Source organism: Psammomys obesus, unplaced genomic scaffold, assembly GCF_907164565.1.
Source record: "Psammomys obesus unplaced genomic scaffold, mPsaObe1.curated_primary_1811, whole genome shotgun sequence".
Classification (NCBI taxonomy): domain Eukaryota; kingdom Metazoa; phylum Chordata; class Mammalia; order Rodentia; family Muridae; genus Psammomys; species Psammomys obesus.
This window is the reverse complement of record NW_026585685.1, coordinates 5370754-5397096: the sequence shown is the minus strand read 5'-3', so window position 1 is coordinate 5397096 and position 26343 is coordinate 5370754. Positions and strand designations below refer to the sequence as shown.

At 43.2% G+C, this 26343-nt stretch overlaps 1 protein-coding gene across 1 annotated transcript; it reads right to left on the bottom strand.

Annotated features, from left to right (window-relative positions):
• Positions 1 to 3694: 3694 nt before the first annotated feature.
• On the bottom strand, positions 3695 to 26166 carry Slc16a1 (solute carrier family 16 member 1). The gene is made up of 5 exons (XM_055628819.1): positions 26013 to 26166; positions 13087 to 13346; positions 9912 to 10055; positions 7417 to 8262; positions 3695 to 5516 (listed from the first exon to the last, which is right to left on the bottom strand). Exons 2-5 carry the CDS (start codon positions 13301 to 13303, stop codon positions 5239 to 5241), a joined length of 1485 nt encoding a protein of 494 aa, XP_055484794.1. The 5' UTR covers positions 13304 to 13346; positions 26013 to 26166; the 3' UTR covers positions 3695 to 5238.
• Between the last annotated feature and the right edge of the window lie 177 nt (positions 26167 to 26343).

Below are 26343 nucleotides of genomic sequence, written 5' to 3'. Positions count from 1 at the left end.
TCTGCAGCCTCCTGGCCTCAAACTCACAAACCTTCTTCCCCAAACCATCGAAATGCTGGAGTATTCAGGCATGCCTGGTGCCTTTTTTTTAATACCGTATATACGCTCAGTGGTATGCTGGATGCTTTCACACTTTCTCACAGCAATATCCTAATAAAAGTGACTGCTCAAAAGCACTTTGGGGCAGATGTAGCTCAGTTGGGAGATTTTTTACCCAGCACCTATCAGGTTCTGGGTTCAATCCCCGGCACTACATAAACCAGATAAGGCAAATGCCTATAATCCCAGTAGGGATTAGAGACAGGAGGATCTGAAGTTCCAAAGGTAACTTCAACTATGAAGTGAGTTTGAGGTCACCAGCCTGGGATACACGAGCTCCTCTCACAGCTAGAAAAAAAAGAGGTAGGAGCAGGCTGTAGAACACCTGTAAGGATATTTTTGTTTGTCCTAGGGACTGGGCCTGTTGCCTACTGCATGCAAGGCATGTGAGAGCTATTCTCAGCCCTACCCTGTTGTGTCATTAGTGTTTATTTCTGACTCTGATTTCAGGATAGTAATGCCCCACACCAGCCCTGTGAGGTGAGCCCTGGGCCTTGGCTTCCTGAGTTAATCATTCACCTGGGGCTGGCTGCTCAGAAGGGAACCATAAGAATGCAGGCTCCAAGACCTCTGCCTACAGGAGAGGCAGATAATGCACACCACTCCACAGCTTCCATCCAGTGCCAGCAGCGCTGTGAGTTACAGATGTTCACTTCCATTTTCCCAGACAGCAATTCTTGGAGTAGGAAAACAATGACCTGACTAGCAGGATGTGGACTTCAAGTTCAGCCTATTCAAGTCAAAGATGTACTTGCCTAGTTAGGACCCCGATTCCAATCCCAAACACCATAAACACAACCAAAGAAGCCCACATCAAAACAGAAACTCTTTTGAGGCAAGGTTTCATATAGCCTAGGCTGGCCTCCAGCTTCTTCTTCCTGTTGTTTTCAATACTCAAGCTGATATCTGCCTGCCTCTGTGCTGGGATTAAAGGTGTGCAATAAAATGCCCAGCGGATGTGCAGATTTTTAGTATAATTACATTTTATAAGCACAAGTGCCCTCAGAGGGTGTCAGCGACCCTGATCTCCAACTCTTTATCCTCTTGCCCTTAACACACACTCAACTCTGGCTTCATTTGCCCAGGACACAACTTTCTTCTTGTTGCAAGGGCATTAGGGTTTTTCTTTTATCCTCTCTTGAAAGCCAAGGCTCTACTACATTTTCCTTTTAGGGCGGGGATAAGGGCTAGGCGGCAGAACATGGGTTCAATTCCCTAACACACCACAGCAACAAAATATGGAAATTATTTTGGAAATACATGGAAAGCAAAATTCAGCATGGCGGTGGGGTAGAATGTGTACCTTGCAAGCACAGGCAAAACAAATGAATAAACCTTTGAATGGCAGGGAGAAAACTTCTTCCATTTTTTAATCTAGACTTAAGGACTTGGCCCGGGACAGAAAACTTCTAGCCCAGGTCACTTACTCTTTATATTTCTTCTCCTGATGAATAATCATTACAATCTTATAGAAACCTACTTACTGTGAGTAGGGCATTTCTTCCCCACGAAGGGAGCATGATAGTAGCGCAAACAAGCAAGAAGCCATTGCACTGCAAAGAACTGAATTTATCTAATCCCAGGGGCAGGATACCAATAATTAATACTTGATATAAAACATTCTGATGCTCAGGGTGGGTAAGAAACTTGTGTGAGCTTCAACTTGGACCCAGACAGTCAATACAAAGTAAACCAAAATTCTTCACACTTGATATGTTGGGGACTCAGGGCTTACTGTGAGCTTAGTGAGAACCCTTGACCTCAAATTTCCAGATTTCACATAAAGTGTATACAACACACATATACATACTCAAAAACAAAACAAACCTAAATAGCAAAAGCCAGCTAGCCAGCCAGCCAGCCAGCCAGCCAGCCAACCAACCAACCAACCTCCATACTCACACATGCTTTTGTATGGAGTAAATAGTGATGGAAGCTAAAAGCCTCAGCCAGAGCCATTAATCCCAAAACTTGGGAAGCAAAGGCAGGAGTATCTCCGAGTTTACACAGAGCTCCAGGACAGCCAGGTTACATAGAGAGCCTGTGTCAGAAAGTAATGTGCTGAACCTACCTGGCCATCCCCGAATCACTCTAGTCCAGATACTACCTGGCCTCAGGCCAGGCAAGTTTGGGTTGTCATTTCCCATCAGGTACTGAAGCATCACTCGGTTACCCAAGTCTATCATTAACTTCTTTCTTCATGGCTTCCAGGCACTGTGCCTGATTTGTTACCCTGTAAACTATGTGCTAGGGAGGATGCAGCTCAAGACATTCAGGTTTTAAGATAAACACTCAAACAATACCTCGTCTGTCACTCTGAAATTCATACGTTGGTGTCTGCCTCTAAGCCCAGCACTTGGAAGGCGAAGGCAGGCGGACCTCTGAGCTCCAGGCCAGCCTTTTCTACATAGTGAGACCTCGTTTAAAAAAGATCTGCTATACATGAACGAGGACACCAATAGGCATGCTAATGTGGAAGGAGGTCTTCCCCTCACACAAGTAACATATGGCCCAAGCAGGTTGTATTTCTATATTTAGGAACATGTATACAATTATAAAGAAAGAGACCATAAATTTCAGTGAGAACAAGGAAGGATGTACATGGGAGGGGTTTGAAGGAAGAAAGGTAAACAACGATTTAACTATAAACTAAAAACAAAGCAAAAAACCCAAACCAACCAAACTATTCATCTCAGATGGTAAAGGTGTTCCCAATTTCATTTGTGTGATTTGCTTGTACTCGTCTTAATTTCTAAGCAGACACTACAACCCCGTAAACAGAAATAAAATTTCAAAGGGAACGAGGAAGGGACAGAGGCCTGTGCTAACTGTTACACAGACTTCACTAACACTGATCTTGTGTAAATTCCATGGACTGTGGTTATAGCCCAGGGACAGAGCAATTGCCGGAACCAAACCTCTTTAATGGGAAAAACACCAGGACTGAGCACTTAGCAAAGTTTAGTTGCAAGTTCCAGTTTTACGGCAGCTTGGGTTTTGACTACAGATGCAGAACCCTTCTTTCTGAAGACTGAAGGTGATCCTGCATCATACTGCCTGGGGCTCAATCCATCCTGAGCACACAAGACACTTGCCCAGAAAATGCAGCGTTAGCAGCCGAGATGGAACAGGATTTAAACACAACTCCAGATTCCATCCTTAACAGAAACTTCCATTTTTATAGAAAAGAAATGTTCACAGAGATTCAACATGGCTTCACAGAAGAGGCAGAGTACAGACTGCAGTGATATCTGCCGAAACCTTCAAGGTTCCCTCTGTAAATTTCTGCCACAACACTATATATTGCAAGTTTTCCCTTGTGTCATTAAGGCTGACTGCATCAGGCAATAGCAGTTCGAGACACGTGGTTTTAAAGGTTTAAAATCTTTCCCTGCTTGTCTTCAAGGAGAAAAATCAACATAAAATAAGCCACATGCACAAGTCAAGGCATATAAACTGATGATTCAATATCAGAAAGGTCAAAATAAAAAGAAATAAAAATGATGACACAATATACCTCACAAATAAACATGTGGAAGAACTGTTTTCTAAAAATAAAATAAATGCTTTATTTGGAAAAAGTCAGCTTCTTACACAAGGTTGTAAATCTCTATTTTCACCCTGTCAATTACAATGGTATTTTAAATGCATTGAGTACAATTCAGTGTTATATATCTTATCCCTTCTGCCTCTATTTAGAAGACATCGGTTAAAAAAAAATTCAATCTGGTCATCTTTCCTCCTATCCTCATGCTGAACCCATTTTTCTACATTTCAGGGAAGTGAAAGGGTCAGAAAGCTAAGGACTGCGGAGGTAAGACTACGTCAAATAATTGCAAGCATGATAGAAGTTTCTCCTTAAGCCTTGGTGTGTGTTGGCAGGGAGGTGGGTACTTACTGAAACCAAACCCACCCAAGAAGTCCCTCCCAATTTTATCTTTATTGGCTTCCTTGGGGCCAAATTTTGGCTCTCTTGATTTCAAAAATACTGAAAAACAATGTAAAAAACAAATAGCATACACTTCCTGTCTGTACTGAGTATCTCACACACAGCTCTAAACGAGGATATAAATGGAACTATCAAAAAAATCAAAAGAGAAAAGTTTCAGAGGTTAAGGAGGGCTCCAGGGTACTGGTGGGGTGTGGCTCATGGTACAGCATGCGCTTAGCATGCTTGTGGCCTTGGGCTCAATCCTCAAGACCCCAAAGCCCCCAAACCCACACACTCAGATTCCAAGAGTCTCATATCCATATCATAACTAGGGTATTGGGAAAACCTAAGATGAATTCAGCTGATGCTTGAAATACCTGTCTACGTGAAATCAGACGTGTTGAAAAAATGTTTTATAGATTTTAATACTTTCTCAGTTGATTTCAAAAATGGCCAATAACCTCTGACCCACTCCATGTCTCTGGATAGGAGCAAAGGTGGCAATTTAGTGACAACACTAGCACTAGGCTTGGAGTAAGCATCTGAGAAGACAAGGAACCCAGCAGGTGACAGACTATGGCTGAAACAGCCAAGATGTTTCCAGAATTATATGTTCTAAATTTCTTAAATATATACCTAGCAGGCACATACGCCAGGCAACTATGATGCTAGAAAAATACTTGAGTCAGTATTTTATAAACCTCCTACTTTTAACCAATATTTCTATTGATAAATGTTCTGGTAACAATGTCTGACAAAGCATTACAAACAAAACGAGATTAAGGTTAGAGTTACCTCAAGCAAGCTAGTTGTTATTTTTCCTTTCAAAATGACATTGAAAATAGATGAATTCAGCAGAATGGTTTTAAAAGTTAAGGCCCTCTAAAGAGTTCTAAAAACTAAAACTTAAGGCACATATTATAATCTTCATGACACTGTTAAAAGCTAAGATTAAAACAAAACAAAACAAAACAAAATATCCCCACTTCTTTCCCATATCCTTTGCCAAACACTCCCTACCTAAAGCATAGTATATTTTAAATTCAGGGATTGGTAAGGAGTGGAAAAAAAAAAATCCACCAATGAACACCTGGTAGGTTTTCACACAAATGTCCACTGTCTGCATTAAGCACCACTGGTAGACTAGAGGCCAGCAGGATGGTTTCAGATGTTTGGGTCACACACTGCTCTACTATTCGCTTCACAGGTCAGACAGGACTCTCCTCCTCTGCAGGGTCTCCGGAGCTATTCTGCTGTGGCGTGGACTGTGCAGCTTTTGTTGCCTCCTTTGGCTTTTCATCAACATCTGTGCTGGCGTCGTCCTCTTTACCTTCCCGTTTTTGCTTCTCCTCTGCTTTCTGTTCTCTGGCCACCAGTCGATAGTTGATGCCCATGCCAATGAAGAGGTACATGCCTGCGATGATGAGGATCACGCCACAAGCCCAGTACGTGTATTTGTAGTCTCCATACATGTCATTGAGGCGGCCTGAAGATGCAGAAAACAAGGCTCTGTGGGTAAGAACGAACAAAGGATACCTCTCTCATAGTGTAAGGATCCACTCAGGAAGATGCCAAACCAGCCTTCAAAGAGCCCAGGAATGAGGCATTAGTACAAAATTATCTCTGATTTTGACTGGCCTTATACTTTCTATTTTCAAATTGAAAACAATCAACTCTGCAAATCCCAATGATAATGGTCAGAGAACACAATCCATTCTCTCACTACACAATTGGAAAAACTGTAATTCAAAGGAAGTTTGAGAGTGTCCAAGGCTACACAGATCTACTCCAGTCACCAAGGCCAATGCTCTTTATCAGCGCTTCTGCGGAACACTTGCTCTGTAGCCAACAGTACTCTCAGCACCAAATGTGTAATGAAATGTATCTTCCAGTGGTTACAGAAACTCAAGCACCAGAACAGTAATAACTTCAAGGTTACAGGCTAGCCAAGGAGTGCAGGGGTCCAAGGTGGGGCCTGAACCTGCCACCTCTGCTACAGGAAACCTCTCTACTATTTATTGACAACAAATGAATTTGGAAAATGGCTCATCACATCCTCTCCCAAAAGCTTGTGTTGTCTGACGGTAATGACACCACTTGACCAATTTGAATGGATCTCTATATGGCTATCACACAAACAGACAAGTGCTACATTGTGGGTTCTGGTACCAGAACATGAGTGATGGAGACTAGCGAGTGGGTGAAGAATGCTGCTTCTATTGAAACATCACTTGAGCTGAGACAACAGAAAGAGGGATCTGTCAAGGAAAAGAGGGTGGAGAGGCTCTAGGCCTGAACAGCCAATGCAAAGGCACAGGTAGTGTATGAGCAGGAAAGCAAGGGTTGGGTGCTAGAGCAGAGAGCAATGGGCCAGGTAGGAAGGTTGGAGAAACAGGTAGGGCCAAGCTCTGCAGAGCCTTGGAAGCCACATTAGGAAATGGGATGCTGAAGGAAGACAGGAGTTTGTAAAAGGGTGAAAGACATGGTAAGGGGCAAACCAGGAAGAATGGAAGATGGAAACTGATATTTGTAATTTACCAGGGAGGACCTGGAAAGGAGCACTATCAAAAGCCACCTCTAAGCATGGTGACACCTGCCTATAAACCTAGCACTTAGGGGAGGACATGGAAGGGGTCAGGAGGTGTTCCGGGCAATCTTTGGTTATAGAACAAATTTAAGGTCAACTGGTTGATTAAGATCCTGTCTCCAAATAAATCGCCATGAATATCTTAAAAGGAAGTAGGAACATGAGATGATCTCATCGTGCAGGCCAATGCTGATCTTGAACCCAAAACCATCTTGCCTTAGCATCCAAGTGCTGGAGTAACAGGTGTGCACCACCAGCCCAACTTGGGACTTTAAAAAAAAGATCAAGCCTAGTGGTGGTGGTAGTATGTGCCTTTAAACCCAGAACTTTAGGCTCCACCTCCCTCTGAGTTTGAGGCCAGCCTGGTCTACAGAGAAAGTTTCAGGACAGCAGAGCTACATAGAGAAATTTTGCTAAAAAAAAAAAACAAAAAACAAAAACAAAAAACAAAAAAACACAAAACCCAAATCAAACAAGCAAACAAAAAGAAAGTTTAGTAACCCAAGCTCTCAAATTATATAACTCATAAACTAATGTAGCTAAGCCCAATTATCCCACCTTCTGAAGCTTTTGCCTCTACTTATGAAACTGCTACTAAAATTACCCTAAGCTTTGCGAGATCCAAGATACACAGTGGTTAGGACAGTCGCTGGTGCACTTTCAAAAGGTCAAAGAGCTACTCTTCTACCTGACTATACTGAAATGCACCATATTACTAAAATGCTTTAAAGGTAGAGCTGCTGTTTTCAACAGTTTTATAACCAGATCAGAACACAAAACATAGGGAGATATACGATACCTAAAAGTGGTGGCCCCAGGAGGACAGGACAGCACTCCACAATGGTCACCAAGCCCACAGCACTGGAGAACCTCTGGGGTCCAACAAGGTCCATCAACGTTTCAAATAATACAGAGCTGAGCCAACCAAAGGCAAATCCAAAGACTCCGGCGTAGACACAGAACCCAATGTAGCTTGTAGACAAAGGTGCTAGCAAATGGCACACTCCATTTGCTACAACAGAAGCTGCGAAGAAGTACTGGATCCGAGGTCTGATCCACTTGGTGTTGGCTGCAAGTCCCATGGAAGGTCTGGCTACCATATCAACAAAAGCCAGAATGGAAAGGAGGAAGGCTGACTTCTCGCTGGAATAATGCTTACTCTTACCATAGTTACTAAGAAAGACCAAAGGGGTAAAGAGGCCAAAAAACATGACCACATTTCCAGACAGATACAGCAAAAAGCCTCTGTGGGCAAACAGGGACAAGTCCAGGAATTTATTAATTGTCTGTAAGACCGTCCGCTTTTCTCCTTTGGGGCCTCCTCCAATGAGATCTGTATGTGCATCAGACTTTCGAGATTCCTGAAGAGATTCTTTAGATGCTAGTTTCTCTATCTTGGTTGGTTTTGGCCCTATTGGTCGCATCAGGGACCCAGCTACACAACAGTTTAGTAGGAGGCCTCCAAGAATTAAGAAGCTTCCTCTCCAGCCAAAAATACCAAAGAAAGCCTGATTAAGTGGAGCCAGGGTAGAAAGGAACACAGGGCTGCCTGCCATGGCCAGTCCATTGGCCAATGGTCGCTTCTTGTAGAAATACTTGCCAATCATGGTCAGAGCTGGGTTCAAGTTGAAAGCAAGCCCAAGACCTAGGGAAAAGGAGCAAAGATAACATGGTGTCATAAACAGGAGTATCTTTGAAATTATTTACCAAGCAAAGACAAAAGAGGAAGTGGGGTGGCCAGGTGTGGTGGCACATGCCTGTAATCCCAGCACTCAGGGAGGCAGAGGCAGAAATAGGTGGATCACTGTGAGTTTGAGGCTAGCCCAGTCTACAAAATGAGTCCAAGACAGCCAAGGCTACACAGAGAAACCTGTCTTGAAAAAACAAAGATTAAGTGGGGCTAAAGAGATGGCTCAGTGCCTAAGGTCACGTACTGTTCTTGCAGAGGATCTGAGTTGGAGTTCCAGCATCCACACAGGGAAACTAACAATCACCTATAACTCCAGCTCCAGGAATTGTGATGCCTGTGACCTAGCTAAACCTGGTCCCTTGTTCCAGCTATATACCATAAGCCCTGTCTTTATTCAGCTATGTATAATTAACCCTGCCTTATTTAACTGTATAGAGTAACCATGCTGAGCTTCCTAGAGTTGCCTATCTGACCTCAGCTTTGCTCTGTATATAACTGTCCCCTCTTCATTCCCTCACTGCCCCAATCAGATCAATCCCTGGAGCAGGGCTGGACATTACAAGCTTTGTTCTGTCTCAAATACTGAATGACATTAAAAGCTGTTCATATGGTTAACTGAAAGAAAATAATGACAAAATATACAAAATCCTTTTTGGTCTAAACAAGCAAACATTAAAGGGTTAGGCTTGTACATTGGCCATGTTATAATATTCAACAGGTCATTTTCTTAATTTGATGACTAAATTGAAAAATGAGAAGGCTTATCAAGAGTACCCGTAAGAGCTGGGTGTGGTGATACACATCCTTATCCCTAGCACTCAGGAGGCAAAAGAAGGTGGCAAACTCTTGAGTTTGAGCCCAGCCTCGTCTACACAGAAAAACTCTGTTCGGAAAAAACAGAGTACCCTTAACTTTCAGACATGTTATCTGGATAGCACACTGTCCTATTCCTTTTAGGGAAAAGAGAAGGACAGAACAGCCAGTGACTAACCTTCCACAAATCACTGCGTAACTTTTATCTCACCTTGTCTATTCCTTTTACTGGTCTTCTCTGTGTAGTCCTGGCTGCCCTGGAACTCTGTAGACCAGGCTGGCTCTGCCTCCCTATTGCTGGGATTACAGGCCTGCGCCACCTGCCTTGCTATCACTGTCTATTCTTAAAAGGATGTGATTCTCTCTTCATTAAGTCAAGTCAGCAGCGACCACATGTTGTATAGTAGCACTTTATCCCCTTAACTCCAGCATGGGGAGGGCACACAGAGGCAGGGGCTCCGAGCTTGCGGCCAGTCTGCTTTACATAGCAACTTTCAGGCCAGCCAAGGATACACAGTCAACCCTATCATGTAAATAAAACAATTTTGTATGTGAGTGTGCACACAGACCATGGTGTGGAGGCTGCCCCTACTGGAGCCCTCTCCTTCCTTATACCATGTGGGTCCGGGGGAAGACTCCGGCTATCGCTTTAATCACTGAGCCATCTCGCTAGTACTCACTAGCAGCTCCCTAAAATGACAAGTGTATCATCAAACAGTGACAATAAATAAATAAGTAAATGAATAAATAAATAAATAAGTATGAAACGAAATGAACCTGTAGCCACTCACCTCCAATAACACCAATGCACAAGTAAAGTTCCGGCACTGTGTTACAGAAAGAAGCTGCGATCAAGCCACAACCAGACAAGCAGCCACCAGCAATCATTACTGGGCGGCTGCCATATTTATTCACCAGGATACTGCTGATAGGACCTAGGAGAGAATAAAAAATGTGGTATAAATTCCCGTATCCACACAAGAAGAAACAAATGTGAAGGCGGGTCATTTCAATTAGAGAACTAATGGTGTCCATCACCCATGGTTCGTAAGCCTGACAGTGCACTGTTGGCCGCTATGTGAGGCACGGTGCCCTCAAACTTTGCCTTGCTGGCTATGCTTTGCTTATCTTATGTAAACAATAACAAAAAGAAGAAAAGCTAACTCCTGCTGATTACAAAATCACATATTAAATTTCATTTATTTGGAATTGTAATAAAACACCTGAGTTTCACACTTCATAGATATGGACTTAAGGAAAGAATGACAGCTTACCAGACATTGTAATCTGCCTGATTACAGTAGATGACTGGAAATAAGCAAGGCTCTGGGTTTCATCTTCACATAGTAGGGGAAAATCGTGTAAAAATTCAACCCAAAAGCAAGAGCATTTACAAAGTGAATAAATTATAACTAATAAAAAATAAAATTTTCAAAAAAAAGCAAGAGTATTGAGAGACAGGGCCTGTAGGAAGTAACTGCTCAGAGCCTCGAAAGTCTATCAGGTATCTTTAAGAAAGAAGCCTAAGGGAGCAGATCTTTCCTTCTGCCACATGAGGTGGCCTGGAAGGCTATAAAGAGCAGGCCCTCGCCAGAGGCCTAATGAACAAAAATCACCACTTCATAGGGTCGCAGATCATTTGAAAACTTAAGTTTGGAGTCTGCATAGTGTCAAAGAACTGGACACTGACAGAATATCTGTACAATATTTTCATATGAATTATTCATGACATTTGATATAGCCAAAGTCCTAAAATAAATATTGCCCTGCTATTGTTCCATGAAGTTTAAGTTAGTTATCAATTTCATAATATCTGAAGTTCCCCCAAAAGGATAAAAACTAATCAAAAGCAACTAAAATTTTTCTTTGGCCACATGTGGTGCCTCACACCTTTAATTCCAGCCTTTAGAAGGCAGAGGCAGGAGGACTTCCGTGACTCTAAGTTACAGGACAGCCAGGGCTTCACAGAGACCCTGCTTCAACAAGCAAACAAACAGGAAACAAGAGTGCCCAGGTTAAAGGACTGATAGTTGTAAACATGATGAAAATTCTTAGGGGTGTATTATTTAGAAAGAATGGTCCTGATTAACTATCATTAAAACAGAGAGGGGTAGTTAGCAGGCACACTGTCACATGAACTTAGAGATGCCGCGCAGGTTAACTCATTAACTGGGTGAGAACAAAGGAGGAACCATCCCCAAAAGAAAGCACCATGTGCAGTGAGTGCAACTGACCTTCCCCCAAGCTCTGGCAGCTAGATGAATGACACTCTGGCTGGCAGTCTACGCGAACATGCAGAACACTAGTGTGGCTCTGGGTGTTTACACCAATTTGTTTTGGCTACCATAATCAAAACCTGTTTACAGAGATTCTGGCAAAAAAAGAGTCCAAACCCTAAAGATTACTAGCCCTTGAAAACTATAATGTCTGTGACTAGAGATGGCTCAGTGGTTATGAGCACTTGCTCCTCTTTTTAGAGGACCTGAGTTTGGTTCCTAGCACCCACAATGGGCGGCTTACAACTGTCTACATCTCCAGCTTCAAAAGTCCCATTGCTGTCTTCTGGCCTCTGTGCCACTACACTCACATCACAAAACCACAAAGAAAGTGACATATAATTTAGCCCTGAAAATTTATTTTAAAACATATTTATATAACCCAGAGACCTGTGTTTAAAAATGTTAAAGACAATAGTGACACATGTCTTTAATCCCAAGGCAGAGGCAAGCAGATGTCTGAATTCCAAGACATCCAGGCCTACATAGTGAGAATCGTGCTTTCAAAAAACAAGGGAGAGGCCAGGTGGTGGTGGTACATGCCTTTACTCCTAGCGCTTGGGAGGCAGAGGCAGGTGGCTCTCTGTGAATGACGCTAGTCTGTCTATTGAGCTAGTTCTAGGACAGTCAGGGAAACACAAAGAAACCCTGTCTCAAAAAACCAGCCCCCGCCTCAATTATGACTTCAAGTACACAGTGTTGTCCGTGGGCTTACATCAAAAAGAACAGCAGAATTAGTGTTCTCCCCCACAACAAGCAGCTCAGAGCTGCACGCGCTCCGGAGACCTCGTAAGGACTGCTGCTGGATCTGCCACCAGTTTAGCAGCCTAAGGCTAAGTTATTCACCATTGACAAGTAGAATCTTTCCTGTTAAACAGCTACACGTGAGTATAATCTGACAGTGAATTCTTAGCAAAAAATATCTTGTTAGATGTCCCATAAGACAACATGGAACCCTGCCAACCCAGCTAAACAAAAACGATCTGCCCCAGAACTCCTACTAAACAACCAACCGCAAGTTTTATGGCAGGTTTAACTTTCATGTTTAATTGTGGTTTGATGTCTCCAGGTAAAACAAACAGTGTTTTAAATAGGCAACTTATTTTCTACATAGCCTCCACACCATGCCAAAGAAAACAAAGGGGTCAGGGGAGACGGAATTCAAGTTTAAGTACGGCTGAAATGCTTTTAGAACCCATAACATCACAGGAACAAGGGAAGACCTTATTCAGCTTTTGTCGCTGGGTGTGTGCACGGGCCAAAGAGGTGCCAGCTGTCTTCACCGCTTCATGACTGAGGCACAAGCCCAGTCCCTAAAATTACAGATTTTACTCTAAACTATACATTATTCCAGACATTTGAATAGCTTTATAAAATCTTGCAACTCAGTATTTTAAAATGTTTACTTTTCAAGTATTTGGCAGACGGCAAGAAAAACCAGGTTTGCACACATCATTTTACGAGAGCTTTTAAAACACAGCTAATACTTGAGCTCCTCACACTTTCATTTCTGTTCCAAAAACCACAATGGAATGAAGGGAGTACGAGCTGCCAGTGTTATCAGGGACAAAAAGCATGCTGTAATAGAAAACTTCAGGAAGTAACACTTCAAAGCGCCTCATTGAGGAAGATATTAAAATGCCCAGACTCTGGCTACTCAATGTAAGTTAAGAGAGCGGTGGGTACTTACCTCCAGCATACATGACGGCCAGCATGATGGATGAGATCCATGACACCTCACTGGTAGTTGCACTGAATATAACTTCAATTTCTTTAAAGAAGACAGTGATGGATTTGGGAAACGCGTAAGAGAAGCCGATGGAAATGAAAGCTCCGACCACCACTGCCCATCCCCAGCCTCCATCTGGCGGGGTATATCCGACCGGTCCTCCAATTGCAGGTGGCATTTTAAGTGGAGATGTATTCCAAAATGCAGTGCAAATCTAGTAACTGAAGGATATGAAATGGAAAAAAAAACGTCAACAGAATAGCCCTCACAAATTCTTTTTCTGTAATAACATACATATTTGCTTGGCTTGATACGTGTCCATACTGAATGCCTTTTAACAATCAGTGACAAAGGAGATCTCTTGTTGGGGTATGTTTACTCAGGCCAGGGAAGGGTGCATAGTTAAGACCCTGTCTCCTAAAGGGAGGGGGAAAAGGTTTCTTTGAATTTTACTCTGTGATCTTTTTTAAATGGTTCTCTGGTTATCAGTGTCGGGCAGTAACTCTTTGTGGAAAATAAGCACCACTTACTCTAAAACGGCCAGTTCTCACAAGCACATAAAACCGATTTCTGTCAATAAAACCCCAGCCAATTGAAATCAATGTGCAGATACCTACTGTGTGACACCATCCCAATTCTAACTTGGAAAACAGAAAAGAAAGAGTTTAACTGTACAGATGAGATAAGGTTAGTGACCGTTCCGAGAACTTTTTAAAAAACTGGTTGTCCTGAGAATCTCATGCAATCCAGACTGCCTTCACACTCTTACGTGGCTGAGGTTGTCCTTGAACTCCTGATTTTCCTTCTACAAGTGCTGGAAATATATTTTTTCTACACACCCAGTTTTGTTAATACTATGTAAAATAATGAGTTTCACTGACATTTTCACATAATTTGCTCATATCTGCGCCCCCATTGTCTTGTCATCAGTCTGTCCCATTCTCCCCAAATCTCTATTCTGCCCTAAGATCTTATGACATACACAGGTGTGTTTAGAGTCCACCTAAGACAGAAGACACGACATCTCCCTTTTCTCACTTCAGTGTTCTACCCTAACCTCTTTTGATTTCTGGCACAAGGCTCTCCCTAGATCTACGCAATCACAGGAAACATTTCTCTTCCTTTGAGAACCCAGATTTTTACTGTAAGGGACAGAGAACCACAGTGCGACCCAGGATGAGTAAACCAAACCTTTCTTCAGTAATGTGGGTAGGTCAAAATGACCCCAGGGACCTGTTCTTATTAAAAAATACAGTTTTTACTTAAAGGTTCTTTCTAAATATAAGGATGTGGCTGATCCTTCTTTTAAAAACATAGCCTGTGTGTGTGTGTGTGTGTGTGTGTGTGTGTGTAAATCTGTTGTAGAGAATAGATAAAAACATTTTTATAAGCTAAAGTTTCTTAAAAGTTGAACCTGACTGAATAATAAAAAGCTCAACACAGCCGTGCTATTGGATTTAAATCTTTGAAGTACAAGTGCTCCAGGCACTCACTTTCTCTCCCCTTTATCTAACCATAAAGAGACTACTTAAAAATTTCCAGAGAACTACTGAAGAGATCAGGAGTATTTACATATATAGAATAACCCCTACACACAGACAGTGCTGTGTAACACATCAAGCCCTGACTAGAACAGCAATACGTGCGGGACGTGATTAAACTCCGCGCTTAGCTGCCAGCTATGATTTGTCCCAATTAAAAGACAGTTCTAATTTTTAGTCATGAAGACTTGCCTCATCAAGTTAAATAACACCTTTTCTACAGAATCCAGATTTTCAACTTAAGTAACTTTAGAAAGAGTCACAAGTAAGAGTTTCCAAAATATTTTAGGGGGTGGGGGGGGGGAGGGGAAACAAACATTCAAAAACCCACAAACAGATTCAATATAATTCTACCATCTGACAAATAATTGTTACAATTAACATAAAAATTCTAATTAGAAATCTCCATTTACCACCTCCCCCTGATGGGGGAGCAGCCTTACCAGGCCAGAGAAAGACAATGCAGCCAGTCCTGATGAGACCTGATAGGCTAGGGTCAGAAGGAAGGGGAGGAGGACCTCCCCTATCAGTGGACTGGGAGAAGAGCATGGAGGAGGTGAGGGAGGGAGGGTGGGATTGGGAGGGGAGGAGGAAGGTGGCTATAGTAGAGATAAAGTGAATAAACTGTAAATAATAAAAATCTCCATTTACACCAGCAGTTCTCTAACTTACACAGAAGGCCTCACCCCAAAAGTAAATCACAGGACTTGACCTTCTGCCTGTAGTTCAGGAAAAGGGAACACATACAAACTTCACATGTTAAAACTCAGGCTAAATGAACATAAGTTTTAAAGGTTTTGATCTTACACTGTGCAGCAGTTTAAGTGTTATTGCCTTAAAGTAACAGAGGGATTAAACTAAGGGAGAGAATAATGAGAAAATGTGCCTTCTAAGAAGCCAAGCATGGTGGGGCATGCCAGAAATGGCAGCACTCAGGGCAGGAGACTTAGCTCAGGCAGGTACATGACTATAAAGCAACACCACAAGGGAGTAGGGCAGGAAACAGACACTAGGAAATAAGCTCTGCACCACTCTTTCACTGGAAATGACAGTAGAAACAAAAGCTTTGTTTTGTTTTGTTTTTTGTAGCCTTGGCTGTCCTGGAACTCATTCTGTAGACCAGGCTGTCCTGGAACTCACCTGCCTCCTGAGTGCTGGGATTAAAGGTGTGCACCACCACCGTCCAGCATCTTATTGTTTACATTTTTATTGTTTTTATTTTTCCTCAGATGTGGTCTTACTATATAGCCCTGACTGTCCAGGAGCTCACTATGTACACCAGACTGGTCCTGAATGCTGAGATTCAGCTGCCTAACTGTTTGGGAATTGTTTCAAACCATTAATCCCAGCACTTGGGAGGCAGAGGCAGGAGTATCTCTGTGAGTTATGAGGCCAGTTTGGTCTGCATAGTGAGTTCTAAAAACAGCCAGATCTACATAGTGGGACCCTGTCCTCCCAACTCCCCCATCCCCCCAAAAAGCCCCCCCCCCCATTATACTAGTGGGCTGGAGACATGGCTCAGAGGCTAAGAACACATACTGCTCTTGCAAAGGGCCTGAGTTCAGTTGCCAACAGTCACAGTGGGTGCTTCATGTAAGCCCCAGGCTATCCAACTCTGAGGCACACACAACCACAGGATCATTCTCCCACAGACACGGGGGTTAGGGGATATGAATGCAAACAAACCCAACCACCATTTCCTAAGGGGAAAACAGCCAACTTGTGAATATAAAAGATATAGAATGTATCTAAAGCTCCTTATACATTACTAAGCATAAACTACTAGTGTTAGGCTTCAAATTCTGACAATCAGATCCATAAGGCTTATTTAACCTCCCATTAAACTGTTTTGACCTAGCTCTCTGTCCTCTAGAATAGCTCCAAGTTAACTTCACTAGGAAGTCTGTCTGTTCTTTTGTCTTTTTTGCACATTAAATTGAATACAATCACACACACACACACACACACACACACACAATGAGAGAGTGAGAGAGTGAGAGAGAGAGAGAGAGAGAAGAGAGGAGGGAAGGAGAGATTATGAAGGAATTAGGAAGTGTATCTTGGTCACAGAACGTAAACGTGACATGAACAGGCCCCTAGGTTTAGTCCCCAGCAGTTAGTCACTGCCTCCCTAACCTCCACCCCCACCCCAAAGAGGAAAAAAAAAAAAAAAAAAAAAAAAGGAAAAAGCATCTATGAAAAAGCAGAATTCTGAATACTGGATCTGACTCACAAAATTATAGCATGTTTAGTTTTTCATCATACTATATAAAGACACAAAGTGTAATCTTGCCTCTACAAACTTCTTGCCTCTGCCTTCAGAATATCGGAATTAAAAACATGCACCATCTTGCTCAGCTGACACTGTTGATAAGACACCACACTATTTGGCTAGTATAAAAAACAAACTCCAAAGTTGCCCTCTCTTTCATACACAGCATGAACACAGCCCATCCAAATAATTTAAAAATGTCATCAGTCAAGACATAAAAGCAGCACCTGGAGAGATGGCTCAGTGGTTAAGAGCATTGTCTGCTCTTCCAAAGGACGAGGGCTCAATTCCCAGCACCCACAGGGAGCTCACAACCGTCTGCAATGCCCATTCCAAGCGATTTGACACCTTCACATTAATGCACATAAAAAATAAATTCTAAAAAAAGACAAAAGCAACCTTGTCAATCAATGGTACCCCATGCAATGGAGTATTAATAAGCCCAAATAAAAAAAGAAAATCATTTGTGACAACATGGATGGAACAAACCCAAGAACATTTGCTGAATAAAATAAACCAGATTCAGAAAGATAAATACTGTAGTTTTGTGTCAGTTCAAGTGTGATACTCTTCTATCTTATGAGTGGCTTTTCGTAAAAGACTTAATGCTAAATACACTGAACACCAACCAGGCAAGCATTCAACCACTGAACCATATACCCAGCCTTTAAACAGCCTTCCTAATTGCTGATGATACAAACCTTACCCTATGTTGTCATTAAAATAATTACTAGGTTTTAATTAGAAATATACAATTTCCAAATGAGTATTTGATTTTTTTTTTGTTAGAGTGATTATTAAATGACTTGCTTCCCTTCTACTCATCTGAGATTTCTAGGTGACAGAGTGATAATAAAGTACTAATATAATCACAAGAGGCTGTTTCTAATCTGCAAGGATTTCAAACCTGAGGTTCAATGACCTCTTTAGATTCTTCCAGCTGAGCTGTTGAAGAGAAGGTTTGAATGAATTTTAAATATATTTGCTGATGTGAACCTACTGGAAACAGGGCCAGAAAACCCAAGTCAAATTAAGATACCCAAATTAAGATAATTGGTGGCACATACACTTTCTAATTAAAGTACTCTGTCTGCATTTGTGAAAAATCACTCTAGGTGGCCAAAGAATCTACTTATTAACCTGTGACATCATGATTACATAATCCTATGAGGACAAGATCTCTGCTGTGTAGCACCATGATAGGCTCTGCTAGCCTCACTCTCACGAAGAAATAGCAATAACCCTTTCCCTAAAGGCTGTCAGGTTCCTGTGGCAGTTGCGGTAAAATCTGCACACTTTTAAACTGGGAATGGCAGGGCACACCTGTAATCCCAGGAGGCTGAAGGAGGATGAAGGGAGCCACAAATCTGAGGTCGGTGTAATCTGCAAAGTGAATTCAAGACCAGCCTATGCTACAAAGTGAGCCCTATCCTTAAAAAAATAAACAAAAACAAAACCCCCAAAACAAACAACAACAAAACAAGAACAAAACAGATGCATAAAGTAAAATTCAAAAGTAGAACTAAGAACATTTTTTAGTTGGACATTGTAAAGTCCTAGTGTAATAACCACAGCAATGTTGAAATGGTGACAAGTCTGTCTAACAGCTGATAAAGCTAACACAAGAAGCCTACAACCAGTTGAAATTCCAACAAATGTACAAACTCTTATGAACTCCACACATCTTGGAGATTATCCTGCAGGCTGTGAGTTTAAAAACCTATGATAGGACAGGGGGTAGAGACCCCTCCTACAGGAACACAGAAAAGAAAATTAGGTAAAAACATTGCTTTGGTCCTCAAATCTCAGTAACTGGGCTGAAAAGATGACTCAGCAGGTAAGGCACCTGCCACTAAGCCTGACAATCTGAGTCTGATCCCAGGGACACACATGGTTAAGAATCAACTCTTGCAAGTTGTCCTGTCCTCCATAGGAACTACCCAAAACACACACACAGTCTCTCTCAAGAAATGTAATATTAAGAGAAAACAAAAGCCTACCAGGGTGGTGGTGGGGTTGGGGAGAAGCAGGGGCAGACAGATCTTTGAGTTGAGGACAGCCTAGTCTGTAGAATGAGATTCAGGACAGCTGGGGGTACACAAAGAAACTTTGTCTTGAAAAATGAATGAATGAATGAATGAATGAATGAATGAATGAACGAACGAACGAACGAATGAATGGAGAGAGAAAGCTAACTCCAATAACCAAGTTAAAAGACCCTACTCCTCAAGACAGTTTACAAACACAAGTGTGATTATGCTTTCTTTTTAAATCTTTTATTTATTTAAAGAGAAAGAATGTACCTGTGCGAAGGTATGGACACCACTCCCTCGGAGGTCAGAGGAAAACTGTCCAGGGTTGGGTTCTCTCCTGCCACCTTGTGGACCCAGGAGTCTAACTCAAGCGGTCAGGCCTGCAAAGAACTGCCTCTAGCAGCTGCCCCAAGTTTCCACTCTTTCAGCCACAAACTGGCTTCTATCCTGTCATGGTTTGGAAGCAAATGTTCCCCACAGGTTCATGTAGTTGAATACTTAGTCATCAGCTGGTGGTACTGTTTGGGAAGTTGAGGAAGCTTTAGGAGATAAAACCTAGCTGGAAGAAGTGGGTCTAGGGGCAGGCCTGGAGGTTTTACAACTCTGCTCTGCTTCCTCAGTGGCCCAGGTGTGAGCAAGCAGCCTCGTTGCTGCCACCAGTTTCCTGCTGCCTTGCCTTCCTCACCCTGAAATAAAACCTTCCTCCCTGAAGTTGCTTCTTGCCAGGTGGAAACTATGAGGAAAGTAACCAATACACATCGCCAGTATACAAACCTCCCCCCCACAAACACTGCCAGAGAAGTTATATGAGGAAAACAGAATCATGGGAAAGATGTATTTTCAACCAATAATCAGTTATGCAACTTACAATACTAGAATATTTTAAAGTTTTTTTTTTCTGCAAAGGCTAAATCTACCAAATCAAACTGAACGCTATTATGGGTTGTAATCAGCAACAGGATAATAGTGTGACAATAAACAGAACTGGATCCTGCTTGTCTATTTATGGTCAGTGATACCACTTCAAAGGCACAGCCTTCGAAGCCCTTCTCATTACTGTGGAGAAGGTGAGCTCACGCTGTGACCCTGTGAGTGCTGAACTTTGAAACTCTTAGCATGATATTAGGGTTCATTCTTTACCATAAAGGTCTACTGTAAGATCTATGACTCTCCGCCATGCCTCCCCAAAACAAAACAAAACTAAATTACAGGGAGAAAATGCTACCTTGTTAAGACAAATAAATTAAAGAGCATATAGAATTTTAAAAGATTAGTTATAGCAATATGCTTAAGATGATTTAATTTGCCAAGCATGATGGTACATACCTTTGATCCCAGCCCTCAGGATGAAGAGGCAGGTGGACATTCTGATGCCACACTGCTGCACAGTGAGACCCTGACTCAAAAAGACCTAATTTTATCCCAACAAATTAATTTCTGGAAAGTGGGAAACCATGAAAAAAGTGTGTGTGTGTGTACACAAGAAGGCCACAGGTCTGCATGGGTTTTGTTGACACAAGGTCTCTATTTTTGCCTGGAGCTTGTTCAGGTTAGGCAGTCTGGTATTCCAAGTGTGCACTACCATATTGGTTTTGCTTTGCTTTTGGAGACAGGGTCTCTATATATAGCTCTGGCTGTCCTGGAACTCACTATGAAGGGCATGCTGGCCTCAAATTCACAGGAGATCTACCTGCTGCCACCTCCAGAATGCTGCCATTAAAGCCATGTACTCAGCAGTACATGCAGAGCGTGGAAGGGGAGGTGGGCCTTCCCCATCAGTGGACTTGGGGAGGGGCATGGGAGGAGATGAGGGAGTGAGGGTGGGGTTGGGAGGGAATGGGGGGGGGCTACAGCTAGGATACAAGGTGAATAAACTGTGATTAATATACATTTTTAAAATAAAACTTAAAAAGCCATGTACTACCACACTCAGCTCTTTCACATGGGGATTGAACTCAGGTCCTCATGCTTGTGAAACAATCAACTTATCCCTAGGTGGTTTTAATTAGGGAGATGACCAGAACCTGGCAGAACACTAAAGGGCAGAAGAGGATGACATTAGATAATAGAAGGCTGTAGCTTAGTCAGTAGAATGCTTGCTTGCCTAGCGTGTTTGTGGTCCTGGGTTTGGCCTTAGGAACATACAAACCAGGTATGGTGGCTTAGATAATCCTTCCAGTATACAGGGTGTTTAAATCCAGCCCAGGCTACATGACATCCTGTCTCAACAACAGTAATAACACAAGCTAAAAAAGACCACTGCATTAATCACAAAGCAATGTAAACTGGGCAACAACAGAAATGGAGGACAGGCAGGTACACACAAAGGCAAAGAGGATGTGGCAGCTACCTAGGCCTACTAGGGGAAGTACCAAGATGACTTAAGAGGATATAAGTCTGGTTGCCTGGAAAAATGGCTGAGTCACAAAACAGAATAAGTATTACATTAAACATAAATGCCTTGGAGGTAAGTGGAAGAGTAGATCACAGATGAGGCGGTTACCCCATCTCATTTAAATTCTGGAGTCTGGGACCTCTACAGCTTAAAAACAAACAAAAACCCCAAACAACTTGGAGTGAGTCTGAGGACCTGAGCTCAACCCTTGGAACCAAGGTAAGATGGAAGGAGAGAATCAATTCCAACCATAGTTGTTCCTGGGTCACGTGCATATCATGGATCTTGGCACATGTAACTCTCCACACACACACACACATCACGTATACAGTGTTAAATAACACTTAAAATCTAAAGAAATAAAGAAGTCTGGAACCTATCACAGCCACAAAATGAGACTTGATCATGATTTTTTTTCTACCAGGGATCCTTTAAAAGCAGTAAAACAGATAAGCCATCAAGAGCACCACACTAAGAGAACCCATCAGCTTCAGAGACTAACTTCAAAATATGTCAAGTACTTACTGAATGACTGAGGAAATGTTAACACCAAGTGCTAAAAACTTGTTAGTAACTCCCTCTTCTTCCAGTGCGAGGGAATCAAGCCAAAGTCCTCCATGTGCTAGGCAAGCCTTCTACCACTGAGCTATATTGTCAGCTTCAAAGAGTGGCTTTTAAAAGATGTGTCTTGATTTATCTGAGTATTTCTCTTAAAAACCTAGTTTTTCAATCATACACCATACCATATGAAATAAAAACAGTGGCTCATGCCGGTGGTCTTACCATTTGGGAAGACAGGAGGATCATGAGTTCAAGCCATCTTGATACACAGAAAGTAAGAGGCAAGCCTAGGCTAAATGAGAGGGTCTCAAACTCAAACGCACACAAAAACTGTGAGTTCAAGGCTAGCCTAAGCTGCACAGTGGAACCCTACTTCATTGTGTTTTAATGTTCCCTCCTTCAAATTGCACCTTTAATAAAGGTGTTCTGGTTAATAAATTAAGGGGGAATGGTATAAATTAAAGTGCAATTAAACTACTGCCTTTTCAAACCACAGGGAAATGACAGAGCAGGCTGGGAATACAGCAGAAAGGAAAAATGTCTCCAAGGTCTCCAAATAGAAGCAGCAAACATAAAACATACTTGATCTCTCCTCCTAAACTTTTATTCAGAAATAAGAAGCTGACTGCTCTGCTTGGTCTTCAAGTGAGCTTCCAACTAGAGAAAACACAAAGGACAGCAGGCTATGCTAAACTAGGACATGTTAAAACTATGCCAGGAGGACAAATTCAAAATCCCAGATGGGAAAAACCTGAGGAAAAGGGTCTGCCTCCTTCAAATAAATTACATAGACGAAAAACATCAGATTTCAGAGACATCAGCCACATACAGCATAGGACCTTATTTGTATCCTTGATCAAGGGCACAACAACAAAACAAAACAAAAAAACCTCAATACATAAATATAAACACCACTTCGGAAAACCCGGATACTGATGGGTTTTCAGTGACATTAATTTTTAAAGGTAGAATAATGTGATTATGGATTTTTCTGAAGACTTCTATTTTTAAAAGAAAGAGGTGAAAGAGGTGGAGGCAGGAGGATCAGGAGTTCGAGATCACCCCTTGGATCCACCTTGAGTTCCAGGCCAGCAAGGGATACATGAGACCCTAGGTCTCAAAAAATTAATTAAAAAACTTTTAGGTCAGGCAGTGGGGATGCACACCTTTAATCCCAGCACTCTGGAAACAGAGATAGCTGGATCTCAGTGAGTTCAAGGCCAGCCTGGTCTACACAGAGAAACCTGTCTCAAAAAAAACCCAATTATAATAATACAATCTCTTTTAGAACTACATACCAAAATATTTAGAGATGAAATAATTTCCTCTAGGATTTGCTTTATAACAATCCAGCAGAAGCTGAGGAATGTAGGAAGGGATAGCAATGAGACACTAGTGGCTCAACCATTGTCAATTAACATTTTTCCATTCTACTAAGAATGTAGAGCGGAGTAAAGAGGAAACAAAAAATTTCAGCTTCACCAATAAAAACAAGAGAGCAGAAATGGCTTTGAATTTATCTACAAGTTTTATAAGCTGGGCAATTCTGGTGTATGCAGTCACACTACCTCAGGATTCCCACTGGTTAAAATGGAGATAATAAACTTGTGTTTGCTCCAGCTCAGAACCTGAGCCACATCCTTAACTCCAACTCGGCTCCTATGCTCTAAAATACCTAAAACCTATCTGCTTTCCTTTCTCAAGGATTCCCACTAGGTATTCCCATACGGTCCCACTCTAAGAACCCCTCTACCCTGCTTTTTCCCTGTATCCTGCTCAGCCACTTAAACAGCTTTCAACCAACTTCAAAAGTTCACTTGACTGTTTAGTCTTTTCCTGTGTCATTAAAATGACTACAGGCCCTCCATTAGCTGACACTTCTTTTCCCTCATTATTTTTGACCTCTCTATGATTAGTTTCTGGTGAAAGTCTTTCAGTGTCTGCATGGCCCCAGCACCATCTTCAACGGCCTTTCAACCTATCACCTATGCCTACCTAGCTCCCACTGTCAAACCTCAGACTAAATATTATTTCCTCAAAGAGGCATCCTTGTGTTCAAGTTCCATATTCCTAGTCCTCACAGGCAATTAAAAGCACTAAGTAGGCATTATTCAGGAATCCAGACCTTGCACAGAATGCATTCTAGGAATTGAAGCACAATGGGAATGAAGGGTTTAAGAAGTTGGGGAAATATTAATCTAACACTATTTTTTGCCTGAGTTTATAGGTATCCATGTTTACTCTCCTTATGCCCTGCCATCCTTAATCTGTTTAGGATTATGTAAATCTTAAAGCTAAATCTTTAAAACTCAAAATACTCCTCAAACTAAGAACCTGCATATTTAACAAGGTCACCCAATCTGTGAAAAACTAAAAGGACCTACTTAAACCCACAATGAAATTACTGAAATACACTCAATTAAAAAAAATTAATCCTACCTGGGCACGGTAACAGACTGCCTTTAATCCCAGCACCGGGAACACAGAGGCAGGCCTATCTCTGCATTCTACAGTTCCAGGACAGCAGGGCTACCAGAGAAACCCTTTCTCAACAGCCCCCCAACCCCCAATACTACAATTACGGCCTAATATCTTATTGGTCATTTCTTATGGTACTTGGGAGGCAAAGTCGTAAAACGTGGATATTTTTACTTTGTTTTTGAGAAAGGTCTCACTCTGTAAACCTATATACCTCCTGCCTTTACACCTTGGATTTAATTCATGAAAGGCTAAGGGACCGTCGAAAAACAAGACCTTATCTCACACACACACATCCCCAAAGACTTGCATTTGGAAGCCTCAGTTATCAATTAAAATAAATGAACGAGTGAATGAATGAATGAATGTGAGATGCAGTCTCTCTTACCTTATTCAGCGGGCATCTGAGGGGGGGCAAATCACGCTGCTTGACTTAGTTCCTACCCACCATTTCCCAAACTCTCATACAATTACTAATCTCACACGTCAGCATATACTCATTTTGTTTCAAAACCAGAATGACTTTTTTTTTTTCAATGCGGGCGATCAAACTTTGGGGCCTCAGGCATGGTAGGCCAAGGCAGGTTCTCTTAACCACTGAGCTACACACACACACACACACACCCCAGCCTAAATCTAATAACGCCTTAAGATTTCAAAATTAATTATGATTTTAAAAAAAAGTAGCACGTCACTAAGTAACCACTAGCAGTAGAGGGCCGGTTTATAATGAGCTACTGGAAGACGGGAAAAGGCTGAAGTAGTAACACGTGCGTTTCCTGGTTGAGCGATCAGAAACTAGTTTTTGCAACTGCTGGTTGCACCAAATACGTCAACCTAAAAAAGGCTAAAATGCACTCGGGAAAAGGGATGCAACTGGCAGAGAAAGCGTGCTCTGACCAAATGTAACGCTCTTTAAGTCTTCTCTACGGGGATGCCCTGAGACCCCGTGCCCGGGGCGGACGCGCCTAAGCCACAGGTTGGACCACAAAGAGCCCCTATCCCAAACCCCCCCCCCCCCTTTCCTCAAAGTTCACTCAGACCCGTGGTCTTTTAAGGCGGTCGGCAATGCGGTCCTCACACCACCCCAGCAAGGCACCAGGTGGGACACCGATTGGCAGGCGGGGGAGGCTGGGCTGGCATGCCACGAGTTCCAAGTAACTCCCGCCCCAGTCCCGTCCCTCCGAGCAGAAGGCAGCAGGAGAGCACCACGTGAACCGGCCTCGGCTCGTCCCTCTTCCCGATCCAAGCATCTCTCCAGGCGCCTACCGTAGCCTGGACTTGGAAGCGTCTCCCCCAAGGTCACCGGGCACCGTGACCTGACTCCCGCAGCCCGGTGGCCGCCCCGTGACTACGGGGCCCGCGGCTCGGCCGGGAGAGACGGCGTACCCATCGCCTCAAGGTCCCCTTCACCCACGCCACGTTCCGGGGCCGTGCGGCGCCGCGCGCCCACGATGCCCTCTGTCGGGACGTGCCCTCCAGCCACCCGCCCCGTCTGCCACGGGGGACGAGAGTCTCCGCGTGCCTACCGGGCTCCGCGACCCCTCGGGGCACCAAGGGCACCGCAGAGTCCACGCGGCGCGCTGCCGGGCTCAGCCCGCACTGACCGTTATGTGTGCCTCGCGGCGCCCAGAGTATCGCGGGCCGCGGGGCCTCGGAGCCGGGGGTCCCGCTCGCGTCCGCCGCCGCCGGCTTCGTTGGCTGCGGCACCCGAACGGCGGACCGGTCACGTCGCAGCTCGCCACTTTGTCTGGCGGGGCAGGCGCGGCTGCCTTATAACCCGCGGGGGCCGGAGCATGCGCACAGGGGGAGGAGCCAGCCTCCCCGGCCGCCGCCCCCTCCCTGCCATACATCCAACCCAGCTCCGCATCGCGCGCCTCCACGCGCTGCCGGCCGCGCGCGCCCGCCCGCCCGCCCGCTCGGCCGCGCGCGCCGGCG

Bases quoted from the DNA above. Each gene is read 5' to 3' on its own strand.
- Slc16a1 (XM_055628819.1), bottom strand. From the start codon at position 13,303: ATGCCACCTGCAATTGGAGGACCGGTCGGATATACCCCGCCAGATGGA. The intron at 8,263-9,911 runs GTGAGTGGCTAC...CCTTTTCCCTAG, and splicing joins GTGCATTGGTGTTATTGGAG to GTCTTGGGCTTGCTTTCAAC. The intron at 5,517-7,416 runs GTATCGTATATC...CTGCATCTTCAG, and splicing joins CCTGGGGCCACCACTTTTAG to GCCGCCTCAATGACATGTAT.